This window comes from Gekko japonicus, unplaced genomic scaffold (assembly GCF_001447785.1).
Source record: "Gekko japonicus isolate JY-2015 unplaced genomic scaffold, Gekko_japonicus_V1.1 scaffold196, whole genome shotgun sequence".
Taxonomy (NCBI): domain Eukaryota; kingdom Metazoa; phylum Chordata; class Lepidosauria; order Squamata; family Gekkonidae; genus Gekko; species Gekko japonicus.
In genome coordinates, this window is record NW_015173129.1 from 1469229 (window position 1) to 1487265 (window position 18037).

Below are 18037 nucleotides of genomic sequence, written 5' to 3' on the forward strand. Positions count from 1 at the left end.
ACTGGATCATCACACCCAAATATTTAAAACTGCTCAATTTTATGGCCATTGATGCTCCAAGCCCTAATTTTAGGTCTCTTATCAAAAGACATGATTTTAGTCTTTCAGTAATTAATCTCTAGGTGGTTCGTGTTACAATAATACCTGAATGCCTTAAATGCCCTTCTAAGACCAACAGGGGTTCTGGATAACAAAACTGTTTCATCAGCATAAAGTAAATAGCGAAGAAGTCAAAACACAGCCTTGTTTTACACCTTTTGTGGTTATAATAGGATTAGTAAGAAGCCCATTTTTGTTACACCTAATTCGGAGACATAAATTAGAATACAGAGCCCAAATAATGTATAAGAGCCTCTGATCTATAGATGTGGCTCTCAATTTGTCCCATAACCTATCCCTAGCTATGGAATCAAACGTGGTTTTAAATCAATAAAGGCTGCGTACAATGAAACTGCATTATTGGCAGCATATTTGTCTATTAGATGTTGCAAAATCAGACTGTGGCAATGGTAGTTCTTCCTTCCCTGAAGCCAGCTTGCTCTTCCACTAGAAGATTCTCTTGTTCCATCCAGCTCTTGAGTTTATCTAAGAGATGACTAGCGTAAAGCTTGCCAATTGTACTTAGCAAACTGATTGGTCTATAATTAGCTGGGTCATCTCTCCTCCCAGATTTAAAAAATGGAATTATAATCACCTTCCTCCAATCGTCTGGGATTTCCCCAGATGAATTGATGTAGGTAAGGAGAGAAACCAAAGGAGAGGCCCACCATTCAATGTTATCTTTTAATAATTTTGCAGGGATGTTGTCTATACCTGGGGCTTTTCCTCTCTTAAGTTAGCCAGTGAGGGACTTGATTTCCTTTGCTGTGACTGGGGGCCATTCTGGTAGATCTTCCGGCTTTTGAAGATGAAATACTTGAGGAGCTGCAGCATGCAGTTTCCGTAAGTACACCTCCCACGTGTCAGCCGTAATTAGGGAATCTATAGGGGAGGATCCCTTATAAGAGTGTCTAGATATCAGTTTCCAAAAGGTTGAAGAGTTTTTGTCTCTGGATCACTGGATTACTCTGTTCCATAAATCCATTCTATCAGCTCTCTTCTTTGATGCCACTAATTTTTATAGGATTTCTTTAATAATTACAGATGGCAAGAGGAGCTTTGGATATCTACTCCCATGGCGGTCTTGTGTGCCTGATATGCGCGTCTAAGCTCTTTTTTAGCTTCTTTGCAGTCCTTATCAAACCATTGTTTTGAATGCTTCATCGAGATCTGTAATTGTGTAGTGGCATCTTGTACCAGTAATGGTTTCAATAGCTGGAGGATATTATCATAAGGAATCAGGGGATTCCAATCCTGGGAAGTGTCCATAATGGCTGTTCTGCACCCACATGCATCCTTGTCCTCCAGAAGTGTTTTCAATCTCAGTGCTAGGCGGTCTGTCCATTTGGCCCGGCATCCTGGTTGTTGGGCAGGTAATATAAATGGCCCTGGTTGGACATTAGAACATGTCAGCTGAGTCAGTGGGGCCAAACTAAGTAAAAGGGGAAGATGATCACTTTCAAGTTTAGGGAGGACCTGGAGATTTTTTTCCTAGGTAACAGGTTTTCACTAACTAGCAGATAGTCAATGGTGCTGCATCTTACTCCTGCCATGAAAGTAAATTCCCCTGGATGATCTCCCTGGGTAGAACCATTTAATATAAAGAGGTTTAATCTTTTGGCCAGTTTGGCTAGACAATAACCCACATAATTTGTCTTGCAGTCTTTAAAGGACCGTGGAAAATGAGTAAAGGTCCGTTTGTCCTCGGTGTCAACTGTCAATGGTTCATATTTGGCAATGAGTGTATCGTCATTTAGGCCCAGCCTGGCATTGAAGTCACCTTCCAGTAAGATCTTATCTACTGGATTATCAATAATAAGGTCTTCAATGTAGTGCTCTAAATCCTCCCAGAGCTTCATGGTATTCGTTTTTCTGTGTTGAGGGGGATGATATACATTTACAACTATAAGTGCCTCGGGGTGAGTATGAAAGAGGACTGCCATTGCTTGTTCATTCAAGGATTTCAATGGTGTACACTTTACTCATAGTGCAGTGGATATTAATATTCCCAAACCCCCTTTTAGCCTTCCAGGACCAGCACCAGGAATAGCCCCAATATTAAAAGAATGATATCCATCAATTAAAATATCATTTGCTGTCCATGTCTCTTGAAACAAAAGAATATCATAATTCCGATGGAAGAATGAATTATAATAGTTCTCTTTGTCTCTAAGTGCCAATAGCTGGAAGAGTCCATTTAGTCTTCTCATTCTCTTTCTGTCATCTTTTACTTTTGCTTCTTGTCTCTCTTAGGTAGCAATTTGAAGAGTCTTATCAGCTGTCCGTCAAGGCTTTTCATTACTTTTGGCTACAGGAATAGTCTTTGCACATTCTTCCTTGATAATATGTCTGATTTCAACCCTTAGTTCTCCTGGCTCATGTTCACTTGTACTGAGTAATGCAAATCTGTTCTATACAGGGTCTTTAAACTCTTCAGAAATGTTGCTTAGGTTGTGTTTTGGCACTATGACAGTTTTGGTGTTTTTCTTCAGCTTTATTCTAATTTTCAATATTAACCATTCATGATCTGTACCACAATTGGCCCCTGGCCTTGTTTTAGCAGAGAGAATAGCGCTTCGCCATCTTCTGCTTCCAATTATGTAATTTATTTGATATCTGAATTTGCTGTTGGCGGTTAGAGACTATACCTATATTTCTGCGGCTCAGAACTCCTATTGAAGAATAGATTTATTCTTGGTCCCATCTTATTTTCAAGATATGTTGCCAGAATAAATATAGAACCCATGACATATGCATACTATGCCCCTATATCTATGGAAATCAGATTTAGCAAACCTAAAAGAAACTGTTGGAGACTAGATGTTGAACTTTTGCTAAATCCTGATATAAAGTTAAAACTTCAATCTGTCCCCAGTAACATTATGGAAAGCTGCCAAGGCATATTTTAAAAGGATGGAAATTAGTGTTTTAGCCAAATAAAGAGAGAAAAAGAGAATAAAATGTCTAGATCTGATTAAAAAGGTTTAGATGTGATTGGAGACTCAACACACAAACAACTCAGAATCTGGAAGGTTATAGTAGACAAATTCAAAGAGTAAACAGAATGAACTAGATGTGAGTAAAATAAACAAACTGATATTATTTACTAAACAGTGGTGCTATGAATTTGGAAATAAAGCCAGGGAATTACTTGCTTGTAGCCTTTATATATACATATATTTTAAAAGTACAGTCAATGCTATAAAATGTAATAGTTTTATAATAACCACACATACAGATTCTATGCTACAGGAGTTTGCTGAATTCTATCAAAATGTATTTTCTTTGCAAAATCAAAATAAAGCCAATATTGATAGGTTTTTGGTGGAAACTAATGTTTATTGTCAGATAAGGATATTTCTCTGGAGCCTTTAGCAATTAAGATTAAAGAATCTGAGAAGATAGCAGGCATTAAATTTGGTTCATATCATTATAAAATTAAGCTTTTTGCGGACAATATTGTATTATTTTTATCTACCTCTAGGCTAGACCAGAAAAGCATTATAGACTCCTTCTCTAAAGTAGCTGGTTACAAATTGAATATAGAAAAGACTGTCGCTCCTTTGGTGAATATGAGTGCTTCTGACCTGCCTCCTCAGAACTGGCTATCTAATATAAATTTAAAATCTAGACTAGTTACCTATTTATGAATTAAAATTGGTAATGGATTTGCAGAACTATGGAAAAACAACTTGAAGGGTGTTATAGCAGACATTATGGATAAATTAGAGCTCTTTGGGAGTCCCTTAACCTGTCTATACTTTAATATGTTAGTGCAATTAATATGATGGTGATCCTGAAGGTGATGTACCTTAATAATCTGCAAGAAAAGTTAAAAATCCTGGCAATGGATGATTAACAAATTTATCTGGCAAAGTAACAGGCCTAGAATAATATGGGAAAATGGAGGCCTAAGTATTCTCAGTGGGCAAATGTATCACGATGTAGCATTAGTATCATGGTCTTCCATATCGGCACTAGCAGACAATGACCCTTCAGCATTTAGAACAAGTGCGTGAAAATGCCATTATAAATATTTCTTTGGATTAAAAAAACCTGAAAGGAAAAAAGTTTACAGTTCAAGTAACTTTATCATAACTCTGTTAGGTTCTTGAGTAGCTACAGAAATCAAGTGTCACCAGAAATTTCACCACTAGTATCTGCTGTATGGGTTCTCAGTCATCTTCAGTATCACCAGTTAGGGGCACTAATTAAATGGGAGAAATCAAATTTGGATAGGTATGCATTACTAGTGGATAATAACAGGGTGGTTACATTTCAACAGATCTCCATAACAAGTAACGGTCAAATGCAAATATTTGAATTTCTACAAATACAACATTATTTGTACAAGTTAATTACAAGGTATAATATATTGAGAAAATTTACTGAATTTGATAAATTACTGACACAGGACAGCAAACATCTCTTATCTAGAATATGTAGCATACTGATTAGAACCAGTGTGAGCTTTAATCCTACTTTTCAGTACAGATGAACAAAGGCTCTAGGCTATGCAATGTCAAACAAAGTCAGGAAATATATCTTCTCACATGCTGTAATTTTTCAGTGTGCTTGGTACTGAAAGAGCATATCATGAAAATGATGCATCAGTGCCATCTTATCCCTCCTTTATTAGCCAAATCGGGTACAGGTCAGTGCTAGTATTGCAAAAATCTAATGCTGACTTTATGCACATCTGGAGGTGGTGTCCATGTACAATGAAGTTTTAGGGTAAAAAAATGAAAATTGTAAAAGTTGGGCTTAAAATAGACTTTCGATTAAAATCAGAGGTAATATTACTTAATTTTATGTCAATAGTGGCAAGAAAATTTCAGGTAATTCTCTTAAATGTAATCATTGCAATCTGTTTGGGTTTTGCAAGATTTTGGAAGCAACCTGCTTATTCAAATACGCAACTATAGGCAGGGAAATTAAAAGAGTTGTCAGCAATGATTAACTTGTTTTTAATGTGGTAAGAATATTAAAGTTATTGAGGTATTATGCTATTAATTAATTAGATAAAGGTAAAGGTAAATTGCTCGAAAGCCAATTGAATCCGACTCTAGGGTTGCGGTGCTGATCTCCGTTCTCAAGCCAAAGAGCCAGTGCTGTCCAAAGACGTTTCTGTGGTCATGTGGCCGGCATGACTAAACGCCATGGTGCACGGAACGCTGTTTCCTTCCCACTGAAGTGGCACCTATTTATCTACTTGCAATTTCTTGCTTTTGAACTGCTAGTTTGGCAGGAGCTGGAACTAGAGATGGGAGCTCACTCCATCATGTGGCACTCGGGTCTCGAACTGCTGAACTACCGACCTTCCAGCCTGCAGTTCAGTGTCTTAACCACTTGAACCACCGCAGCTCCTCAATTACTTAGATACCTAGATACAAAGCTGTAACTTTAAAAAAGCTTCCCTCCCTCATCCTTGTTTTTTCTGTTAAAAGAAAAACATATATGTGTGATTTATGATATAATTTTTAAAAAGGAAACGCCTCTCAACATTTCCTGTACTATTTATTATTGGGAAGGGAAGGGAAACTTTTGATCTCTTAGGTAGTTTTAATTGTTGCTGGCATCTGAGGGCTTCATTGCTTTAGCTAGTAACCCTACAGAGGGGGTGGTCACATGCGTGAGATAAAGGGGGGGGAAGCAAGGCTATTTCCTTCAGAGGAATTTGACCCGCAGTTGCGCGATCACACAGTCCTTGGAAGCTGCGGGCACAGCCTGCCACTGTGTGATTAGACGCAACCGCGGGTGAGTCGGGTTTTTTTTTGCTGTTTGTTTCCGATGTGCTTAAAAGAGGAATTGATTAATCGCATCTCCGCACTGAGGGGCTCCCTATGGAGTTTGCGATGATGCGCATACTGAGAAGGGGGGAAGAACAATAGCACAGGAAACTCTGTCCATGGCCCATCACAACCCGTTTACTACCGGATTTTCCCCGGTGTCTTTTTACTCTGCTCCTGTGGCGGAGCAAATCAGGTTGCTGATGGGTGTGGGGCACTTCCCAGATGTTCGTGTCTGATTGCGCCCTTTAAATCCACCTGGCATTCACATCTATGGTGGGTCTAATTGAGCGTGTGATCGCGCCCTGAGGGTTTTTTTTTTTTACTGCTGGGAGGGGATGTGACGTGCTTGAGCTTTCTGTGACCTGCCAGGTGCCTTTGGTGCTCCTTCTTTCCAGTTTATTGATGAGTATGTACTACAACACATATTTTAAACATATTTATCAGCCACCTTTCTACCTCAAGGCACCTTACAATATTAATAAAAACATAAAATAGATTACATGATTACATTAAAACACAGATTACATAAAAAAGACATACAACCAAAATTTAAAATCCCAATATAGGACTGCTTTAATCAAATGCAGCCCTAAATAAAACTGTCTTCAGTTACCTTCTAAAGATCAAAAGTGAGGGGGCCAGGGGCATCTCCCAGGGGAGGTTTTTCCCAGTGGGGCTGCCACACTGAAATGACTTACTCTCATGTACCCACCACATGAGCTTCTTTGATTGATGGGACAGTCAGGAGGGCCTCTCCTTGTAATTTGACAGTCCTCAGCTAAGACCTACATCCCTTGCTTTTGATACTTCACATATGATTATTGCTAAGTTTATTGATTCACATCTTAACAGTCAGTGTCTAAAACACACAAATACTTGCTTGGCCTTAGACTGAGTTTTAGCTGCTGTTCATAACTTCCCTTGATGAATTTCATTTGGTAAATCCATTTGGTAGGGTTCCATGCTTTGATAGATAATTCATTGATATTAAATCACTACTGATGAGCTAAAAATGTTGCTTGTCTATTGAATTTAGAGCAATCCATCTGTAAAAGGAAGCTCGTGCAATGTCCTTGATGCTTAAAATGCTGCTTTAGAAGATTTTCTAAGCAACAAATGTCACATACATACACACACATATATACATATATATAAAACAAAATTTTATATTTTACGTAGATATTATTTTATATTTATATTTTATATATTATATGAAAAGCCATTTTCATGTAATACATTCAAAATATATTACTGTGTAGTTCTGTTTCTTTTAAGTAGTATATTGGTAAATTGTTTAAAAGCAAGTAATGTAGTAAAATGTCTTTAATGTCACAGGCCTAATATCTGAATGTAGTGTAAGCAATCAGCAGTCTATCCAAGAGCACAGAAGTGGCCCCAACTAATTTATATCAGTGGTGCTGCTCTGGAATCAGTGGGCCATACACTGAGTCCCTGGCAATAAGCAGTTGTAAAAATTACTGTCATTATACAAGAGAAGTAGAGGAAACCATGTTGATACTGGGTTTGGAAAGTATTTGTATAGTATAATACATACAATATGAGCCTGAAATAAACAGAGAGGACCACATGGTGTCACTGTCACTCCAGAAAACTTAACTGGAATGATTGCATGTTGGTACTATTATAATGGGCTCTCTGTGTATGTGACATGTATCTACTTGAAATTAAAACTTTTAGAATAGTGGTATAAAATAATACATGCACCAGGTGGACAAATACAGGACCATCTTTTGTTGAAAAAACTATATCTCGCCTGCCTCTTGTAGAGCTGTCCCTAAATGTTCAGAGCATATTTTGGAATAAACAGTGTTGTGGCCAGGAACCAAGGAACTACTTTGAAGAGTAGACCTTCATGCTTTAACAGAACTTGCTTTGGGAATTCTGCTAGTGTCAAAAGCCAGGCCCATGGTGCTTTCTGTTTTTGAAATCGAAGCCCAAATCCATCTTGGATATGTGCAAGTAGTTGCATCTTTCTGAATTCTGTATTATACTTCGTTGGCAAATCCAAAGTTCAAACTCAAATTCTTAAAAAAAACCTTTGCATTTGGGGAGTATTCCTAATTGGAAACTGTAAGGGATAATTTGCTTTTCCTATTTTGTGTAGATTTTTAGAGCAAGGGATCTGCCGGTATGGTGCACAGTGTACCTCAGCACATTCCCAGGAAGAGCTAACAGAATGGCAGAAACGATATGCTTGCCGGTTGATAAGATTAAAACAGCAAAAGGAAAATGAACAGTGTTTGGGAAGTTACATGGAATCCTTGATTGAAAAATGGATGAATTCGTTATCTCCCGAGAAAGTGGTAAGCAAAACCATAGAATTTTAGATTTAACAGAAGAGCCTGTCTTTTGGAGCTATCTGCTAAACCTGATTGAATGATCTAACTCTCAAAGTACCATTGAAAATTTTAACATTATGTTTCTTTTTGGAAATAACACTGCTAAACAATCCTGATCTTTGTTTATACAGTTGGGAACTTTAAAATTTTATTGAAGAGATGGAGATTTTACCTCGGTATTGAGTCCCTACTCAGTAATGTACCAGATGTACCAGATAACTTAAGATCTAAAAAGATATACCTTCTTCTATAATGGGATAGGAGTGTATTGATACAATGAATACTTGATGGAAAGTAAAAATATTGCTCCTGCCAAGATCATTTTGGTCAGCATTTTCAGGTTTTTGCACTTGCCATCCATCCAGTCTCCCATCTTAATGTTCATGAGTACTTACAAGTACCTACTGGGTACTCTTAATGTTCATGAGTACCTACTACTGGTGAACTCTCTAGATTCAGATGAGCACATAGTAAATAAGATGTGACCAGCTCGACTTACTAATGACACACAGGGAGTTTTCAGTCCAGTTGTTGCTGAGTCAATTTAATATGCTGAGAAAGAAAAGGGACATGGAAATTGTTGACTGAAATGACAGATCAATAGAAACCTGGAACATGTATTCCTGATGATGATTTAATCAGAAGTGTTGGGATTTCTCATAATGATTTTTTTATCCTAACAGAGATTTTAAAAATTATAATAATTCATTCTGTTGAGACTATCTTTAACAGTTGAAGGACCAGTCATATGTTTCACATTGTACATACTACCTCTTTACTCTTTAGCAAACGACTTGTTTTTTGGTGCTCATACCACTACTCGCTGAGTTTGTCTAGGTGCATGGTAGGAAAACGTCTGTGTCCTTATAAAGCAACAAATTATATCTCTTTGGTATTTGCTGTAGTGCAGGTTGCCATGGATGTAAGACACTCCCTTCACCATGGACAAGACAATGGGGCCGTTATATTTATTGTTTTAACCAGATAGTAAAGGTCCCAACCCAGAGGCCCCTGTAGTGTTGCAGAGGTCTCTGAGCTATCTCCCATTTCCTGTAGTGGAGTGGCTAAAGAGGAAGAAAAGTACAGTTCTCTCACTCTTTTAAGCTTCTATGGTCCTGGAAGGACTGAAAGATGCTCAAGAGGTACTAACTCCTGTTCTGCAGTTGTGTCCAGGTTCATTGATGAGAGTAGTGCCCAGAGATGTCAGTGTATCACAGGGGCTGTATGGCACTTTCCCATTTCTTGGTTGGGGAAGTGCTGTGGGGAAGGAGTTGGCAGAGTTTGGCTCTCTTGTGCAAGAGTTGCACTCTACTTCCTCTAGATGACTCTCTCAATGAGAGACATTGCAAGGCCCTCTACTAAGATCTCCTACTTTTGATGGGTGTGGATAGCCCCCCCTCTAGTTAGAGGTGGACGTTCTGCTGGTAAACTCAATGTATGACCAACTGTGCTGGCCCAGAATTCAACAATGCATGTAGATATATTTTTGAAAATAGTGAGCTTTTTATAGTGATTCAACAGGGATGAAGCTAGTATAAGATAATGATGTAGGCAATGTTGTTTCAGATTCATGCTATTGAAAACTCTCCCTGATATGTGTTGTGTGTGTGTGTGAGAATATAAGCAGAGCAATACAAATTATGATTGAATTGGTTCTCTAGTGAACCATGTAGTTGATTTAATTAAAATAGGCATTAGCCAATATTTTTGCAGTTGTTAAATGGTTTTTATTATAGAAAATTTAAAGGTATGCTTTCAACCCAGTTATTTATATCTTGGGGAATTTCTAATGTTAACTTTTTTTCTCTAGCTTAGTGAATGCCTTGATGGAGTAAGAGTTGAACATAATCCTGAACTGTCAGTTACTGTCACCACCAAAAAATCACAACAGACATGGACATTTGCTCTCACGTGTAAGGTAAAGATCCTGATTCTTTTTATTTTGTAATATTATAGTATTTCAGGAACTATGTAATCACAGATTTTGACTTTTATATTTTCAGCTGTTTCTCTTTTTAAAATTTGAGTACTTTATGCAAAAATCAGAAAATTCAGTGAGCAGACCATCCATGTCCATATTTGTTGACTGGTGTGAGCTATGAAAAGTGTATGCTACTTGCAAAATCCTATCTTTTGTCTTGGACTTTGAATTTATTTATCAGTTGTTTTGTTTTGTTTTTGCTGAAGACAGAGACAGGACTAAGAAGGAAAACTAGGATTTTGGAATGCTGGGTTACTGTAGAAGAGTAGGAAAGAGGATGGAGACCTGACATAGACTACTTCCCTAGAGAGTGAACTAGGAAGTTTCATGTTCAGATCCACTTCAGTCATAAACTTACTTATGTGCCCTGCATTAGCGAGTATCTCAGCATTTGACGTGTCATCTTTATAATGGGTTTAATAATACTGTTCCATATTACAGGTTGGTTGTAAAGATTATTACATTTATGAGAGAACTTTGAACGTTCTAAATTTCTGTATATTATTATTATTATTCTGTATGTTATTATTAAATACAGAAATGGTGCTACACCCTCTCCAGCTGCTAGAAGCCAAACCTCGTCTCACTTTAGTAGCAAATCCTTGCACAATTTCATTTGTCTCTGAACAAAGAGGAGTGCTGGAAACCTTTGTATTTTAAAATTTAAGCATTGGAGTTTTGTGGAGTCAGAGTGATCATGTTCTATGATAGGACATTCATATCCTTTCATTTGCGGTATAAAGTTCATGTAATAGTTTAGATTTACAGAAATAAAAAAAATTCTTATTATTCACTTTGCTTTCTTTCTCCATAGCCTGCAAGAATGTTGTATCGAGTGGCACTGCTCTATGATGCCCATCGTCCTCATTTCAGTATCACGACAATATCTTCTGGAGATAGCACCACCCAGGTATCACAAGATGTCCCAGACAACTGCCAGGAATGGATCGGACGAAAGATGACCCAGAATGGAATAGATCATTCTGTGTACAAAATCAGTATAGCCTTTAGCACAGAAATCTTTGGAACATTTCGGCAAACTGTAGTATTTGATTTTGGGACTGAACCTGTTTTGATGCAACGAGTGATGATTGATGCTGCTTCAACAGAAGGTATTCTTCGTCTGTTTTTGTTAACAAACTTGTTTCCTGCATAAGTCTGTGTTATATAAATCGGAAGAAAGATGACCCAGAATGGAATAGATCATTCTGTGTACAAAATCAGTATAGCCTTTAGCACAGAAATCTTTGGAACATTTCGGCAAACTGTAGTATTTGATTTTGGGACTGAACCTGTTTTGATGCAACGAGTGATGATTGATGCTGCTTCAACAGAAGGTATTCTTCGTCTGTTTTTGTTAACAAACTTGTTTCCTGCATAAGTCTGTGTTATATAAATTACTTGTTATCAACCAGGGAGGACAGCCAATAATGGTTATTGGGGGGTACACCAAACAAAACAAAAAACCCTTCACCCATTGACAGAAGACAATGATAGAGGGAGGTAGACGAATTTCCCTAGGGCGGGCGTTCCAGCATTTTGGTGCCACAACTGAGTCTCATGTAAGTCCCTTTCTCAAGTTGCCATTCATCCACACTCAGCTGAGAGAGGCAGCTGAAGCAGGGCCTCCAAAGATGACCAGAATGGATGGGTAGGTTCATATGAGAGAAGGTTGTCCTTCATGTATGATAGTTCCAAGCCATATTGGGCATTTAAGGTCGATACCAGCACTTTGAGTTGAGTCCAGAAGCAGATTGGGAGCTAGTGTAGATGGAACAAGACTGGAGTGATATGGTCCGTATGATCCACTCCAGTTAACATTCTTGCTGCAGCATTCTGTACCAGTTGTAGGTTCTGGACAGTCTTCAGGGGCAGCTGTACGTAATCCAATCTACCAGGGCATGCTCCACAGTGGCAGGATCTTTCCTACCCAAGTAGGGCCACAGCTGGCTCACCAGCCAAAACTGGTGAAAGCCCCCCCCCCCCGGCCACTGTTGCCACCTCTTTATCCAACAGTCCCAGGTCCAGGAATACCCCCAAGCTATGAACCCGTTCTTTAGGAGAGTGCAATCTCCCTAACCCTTCCAGGACAGGAGGATTAAACCAGAAGGTCTGTGTTCATACATCACATGAGACCATTGTTAAGATTAACGGGTTAATAAACCAACATCAAATACTTTCGATCCTGGGCTGAGGATCTATAACTAAGTAATTAGTTGGTTGTCCGATATTCAGTTATATTAACCATATTTACTTTAATGAAACCATGGTTTTGCATAATGTCTGAATTAAGCCCTGATGTATATGACTGAGTACAGAGTGAAAGAAGATGCTTGCGTCTCAGTCTTATTCAATTTATTTTCTCTCAGAAGTAAGCCCCATTGACTTCAGCGGGCTTCACTTTCAACTGCATAGCAGAAGATACTTTTCACAGCTGTACTGGGTGCCTAGTCACTAGGGTATGATTTTACCTGGCACTGTGCCCTCAGTCTTGCAGAGTGAATTGCTGAATTTTTCTGATAGGGCTTCTGTTCAGTTTTATTTCTGTGCAAGTTATTAACCATAGCAGAATACCTTAAGAATTCATATTTTACAAATTACAGTGGCAAAAATTAAACTACCCCAAATTAGTTAACTTCAGAACTTGGATCCAGGGCAGTATTTGTACAGGTGGTGTGTGATTCTGTCTTTCCACTGCAGATTTCTGACCTTGCTTACACTGTTTGTTGGGGTCCCCAGCAATGTTCCCTCTAAGCTGTGGAGTCTTGTGAGCAAAAATTCTACTTTGTGAGCTACTGACATTAAAGTTGTGAGCCAGTGATTTGGCTACTGCAGAAATTAGTTTGCTCTGGAGCCATCCTTCCTGAGCTGAGACAAAAATGTATGAGCCGGAGGCTAAAAAACGGTGAGCTAGCTCACACTAACTCAGCTTAGAGGAAACACTGGTCCCCAGTCCCCTTCAGCAGCATTTTTGGGGACCTTTTTGAGATGCAGTGGGAATGGTAAAGTTGAGGAAGTCATACTCTGTGGAAGGCAGTCATTTATTTCTGCAGAAATTACTGGTGGATTGAAGCCATAGTGAAAGTTAGCAGCATGAGATTTGACAAAGTATGGGATTTAATCAGTCCTTTGAAAGACTTACCAGATTGCTTTACTCTTTAGCACCAAGAAGACAGAGCATCACTTGCCCCAGAGCCCCTATCTATACCTTGTGGCTAATAGCCACTGATGGACCTCTGCTCCATATGCCTATCTAATTCCCTTTTGAAGCTGTCCATGCTTGTAGCCACCACCACTTCCTGTGGCAGTGAATTCCATGTGTTAATCACTCTTTGGGTGAAGAAGTACTTCCTTTTATCCGTTCTAACCCGACTGCTCAGCAATTTCATGGAGTGCCCACGAGTTCTTGTATTGTGAGAAAGGGAGAAAAGTACCTCTTTCTCTACCTGCTCTTTCCCATGCATAATCTTGTAAACCTCAATCATAAAATTGCATTTATAATCTGCAGAATGCCCAGAGTGGTGTGATTACACTTGGTGGGGTTTTATTATCCCTGAATTACCAGTAAAACAGGGTAATAATGAGAGAAGGGAGGATATGTGATGCCTCTTTTTCCAAGCTGTGCTCTGAACAGAAAGAACAGTTACATCAGCTGAAAATGCCAATAAGTTAAATTCAATCATGCCTAAATGTGTGACAGAAAAAAAGATTGTTTTCATTTATTGTTAAAAGTCTGTCGTTGCAGTCTTCTTTTGCATGGCATCTCCTAGAAAAAGCCCTCATATATGGGCCAGACTATAAAGTACCTCCCACCATAAAAGTGTCCTTGGGATGTGTGCACATGTAAAGGTTTGAAATTTTCCTTTGCCACAAACCCCCCCCCCCCCCCCCCTTCTTTTTCAGGGAGCAAAGAGATTTTCCTGCACATTTGTAAAAGCAATTGGAAGGAGGGTAGTTTCAAGGGGAAACTGGCAAGTGGGGAAAAGCTAAGACAGCTCCTGCTGTTGCTGCTTCCCCGTTGTAGATTGCCTCTCCTGAGTGGTGTTTGCAGCGGAGAAGCTGCCACTGAGCTAATCTTGCACACAGATGTGTTGCAGTGTGCCCCTTGTCATTGCTATTCTGACAGTAGATAAAGTGCACTTGGCAAGGCCTCTTGAGAAGATGTTACAAAGTGGGAAAGTTCATAAACAAGTACGCATACTATAAGATATGTAGGCCCAAAGCTATTTAGTTTTTCTGCTGCTTAAGAGTCTAGTTCAAACCTTTCTATTGGAAAGCAGTAAAAATGATTGTACCGTTAGTCTGAAATAATTTGATAGAAGAGAAGGTAGGAACAAAGAAGCTAAAGAAGCATGTTTTGATCATTTATTTTTGCCAGGTATCTAATATAGTTTTTGACAACCCACTGTCTAAGTGGGAGAATCTTTTGTGGCATAACTCAGTCTTCTGTGATATATGAGGGTCAAGCTAACAAAATAAATTATTACAAAAATACAAATATTATGGTGTACACATTAGTAAAAGATAAAATAGGTTAAAAGAAATTATCCAAATATCAGACTCTTAAAACTTCTTACACACAGAGCTGAAAGTCTAACATATACAATTGATGGGTATATCTTATGACCAGTAGACCATATGCGTTTCAGCCCCCTTTGGGCCTTCCTCAATGGTCATTATTACTATTGTAAAACAACACACATCCAGAAATAAATATATGAGCAAAGATTTTCTTTAGGTGTTGCTTTCTAGAATTGTCAAAAGTGAGAGGAAAAAAAGCCAAATTATTACATATCAATTGCACGTAATAAATGCACATAATAGAAATTTTTAAAATGCCAGAATTTTTTTGCTGTTGTTATTTCATATGCAATTGCTAAAAGTTTACATACTGGCCATGGATAATCTCTCATGGTAACCGCATATGCTCTCCAAATTGTTCTACATTAAAGTGGAAATTATATAATTGTTAGAATTTATTAACAGTATGACTGTACAAATAATTTTTAGCCATAGAGTATTTAAATTAGCCAACCAAACTGGTAACAAATATCCAATGTGTGTCTCTTTTGATGTAGCGGTTAAGTGTGTGGACTCTAATCTGGAAGTACCAGGTTTGATTCCCCATGCCTCCATTTGCAGCTGCTGGATGACCTTGGTCAAGCCATAGTTCCATCAGAGCTGTCCTTGAAAGGGCAGTTCTTGAAAGAGCTCTCTCAGCCCCACCTACCTCATAAGGTATCTGTTGTGGGGCAGGGAAGGGAAAGGAGTTTGTAAGCTGCTCTGAGACTCTGAGTGAAGGGCGGGGCATAAATGCAATCTCCTCCTCCTCCTTCCATCAAAGGTAGTAATAACTCAGTCTTCACCTTCAGTCTTCTTTGCAGTCCTACATTGGGACTGCACATACACATGTATTTACCAAGTGCATGGTTGGCTGCTTGGAAGATTTACAACTCCTAGATAACTAGAGGGGGCACCCATCCCTTTGGAGCATGTGTACGCCAAAGTTTTCCCATTCGCCTATCCAAATGGCCATGTGCTCCAAGGGGAAGAGCTCCTTTCCTTCAGTTTGTTCTTAGTCACCGTGTTCTGAAGAGTGTGTTTCTTCAACTCTGCAAGTTCATTAGGTGAAGATGTCCTTTGTGAAATGTTTTAGCACCTTGCCTTTGAGACAGTATCAGACATACCTCAGAGGATGTTCTTTTTAAAATGTTCCTGTTGCAGGACAAAAATGGCAAGAACTGATGAATGCTGATTATGTCTGATTTGCCTTGGTGAGGGTCATAATGTTGGGACATGTAAATATTGTCAACAATTTACCCCCAAGGCTTGTAGTTATTGGGTGTCCAGATTAAAAATAACTCTTTGGGAAAGAGCCTTATCTGCTGCTGAAAGCCTGGCAGCAAAAATATCTGCTATGGCAGAACACCTAGAGATCCAAGTGGCAAATTGCCTCTGCTTTGGTCGAGCTTCAGTCCCAACCACCCTCTGTGGCCCTGGTTCCACCAGTTCCAAGGCTGGATCTGGTCCAACAGCTGTCTCATTAACCTGATATTGTGCCTCCCAGGTGCTCATCAGACCCACCTGCTAAAGAGGCCAAGGCCAAGACGAAACACAGAGAAAACCGTTGGTCAATTTTTAGAGTTCAATCTGAAAAACCATCTGATCTAGAACCGTCATTGGAACACGAAGATGTGATCTACATTCCTCTGAAAACACCTTCTTTGTGTTTTTGCTCCCTGACTCCATCAGTCTCTGAGGGAGAGCTCAAACTTGAGCTGTCAGTACCAGAAGAGCTCCTTCTGCCCTTTGGTTTAGAACCAATCCAGACAGCTCCATGGCCATCAACTGTCCTGTAACACCGCTACTCCTTTTTATACGGGGAGAGTTCTATAGACTTTCCCATCAGTCAAAACTGCAGCCATCAACATCCAAGATCTGAGACAGACGGCTGGTCTCAGCTTGGTGGCCTCCTCCACCTGTATTTGCTGTTCATCTGCATAAAGCCTCAATGTCTGAGTAGGAATACACCTGTTCTGTTCCTCAGCCTGTGCCATGGCATTGTCAATTGCTATGAGGAGATACACATGACTTTTGTAAAGTCTCTGAGATGTTTGTCTGCCACACTGGTTCAAATACAGGAAAAGCTGCATCACCACAGACCCTGTCCTGGTGGATTGTTTCTCTTATCAGTATGTGTTATGTACAGGCAGAAGTTCCATGCTCTTTCCAGATATGTGCACATTCCACAGGAGCTCAAGCCTTGTCTGCTACTTTCCAATGAGGAGTTCCTCTGGCAGAGATCTGCAGAGCAGTGATGTGGTTGTCATCTGACACCTTCATAAAGCACTACTCTGTAGAAGAAATGAAAGTCGGACGAGCGGAGGAGACGGGTGGAAGGAGTCGCGGTGACGTGGAGGCGGAGACAAGCGTGTGAGTGGAGTGCAGAGTGCAGTGACGGGGCACGTCAGGAAGCGGGAAAGGGAGAAGACAGAGGAAACGGATAAGCAGAGGAGTGGTGACGAGGCGTGTTGAGAAATGAAGAGGGAGAAAGAAGAGAACCAACCAGAACTAATTAGAAAATACGGGACCTTCTTGAACCTGACCAAATTAACTTGAGAAAGAACTTGAGAACTACCTGATCAGACTGAAATACAAATGAAAACAAAGTTACAATTTAAGGAGCAGAGATTAGATTTTTGAAAGAGGTACCCTGGAGAGTAAGGAAAAAAAGGCAGAGTTATGAAATTTTGACTAATCTTTTGAAAAATAACAGAATTATGTACAGATGGTTAATACTGGAAGGGGTGCTATTTACCGTATTTTTCGGACCATAAGACGCACTTTTTCTTCAAAAAAAAGTGGGAGGAAAAGTGAGTGCGTCTTATGGACCGAAGGCGGCGCTGCCCCCCCCCCCGCGTCTGGGAGAGCGCTGAGGCTTCTTAGCCTCCAAATCACAACTTTAATGCCAGCAGCTCAGGAAGGCAGGCTCCAGAGGAAAGTGACTGATGCAGCAGACAAATCGCTCCCTGCTCTCCCCGGCTGGTTTTCCCACGCTGCTGGCATCCGTCCTGTCGCAGCTGCACCTCCTCCCCCCTCCCCTCCCCTCCCGCCTCATTTCCCCCCTGCAACTATTTGTTAATTGCTCCCTTCCCTCCCCCTGGCCCCCCTTCCTCTCCCCTCTCTTCCTCTCCCTCTTTCCCCTGCTCCATTTAACTGAATTTATTTCCTGCTTCTCTTATCCCCCCCCCCTTTCCTCTCCCCGTTTCCCCCGCAGCCTGTATTGGTTTGCTCTCCCATCTTTC

At 39.8% G+C, this 18037-nt stretch overlaps 1 protein-coding gene across 1 annotated transcript in view; it reads left to right on the forward strand.

Annotated features, from left to right (window-relative positions):
* LOC107119568 (probable helicase with zinc finger domain) overlaps positions 1–18037 on the forward strand; it is a gene marked incomplete at its 3' end in the record, with an annotated part of 135928 nt that overhangs the window by 23733 nt on the left and 94158 nt on the right. Inside the window, exons 7-9 of the mRNA XM_015422077.1 lie at positions 8017–8215; positions 10062–10169; positions 11047–11344. Of these exons, the coding sequence (XP_015277563.1) occupies positions 8017–8215; positions 10062–10169; positions 11047–11344 (605 nt within the window). The remainder of the gene's footprint in view (positions 1–8016; positions 8216–10061; positions 10170–11046; positions 11345–18037) is intronic.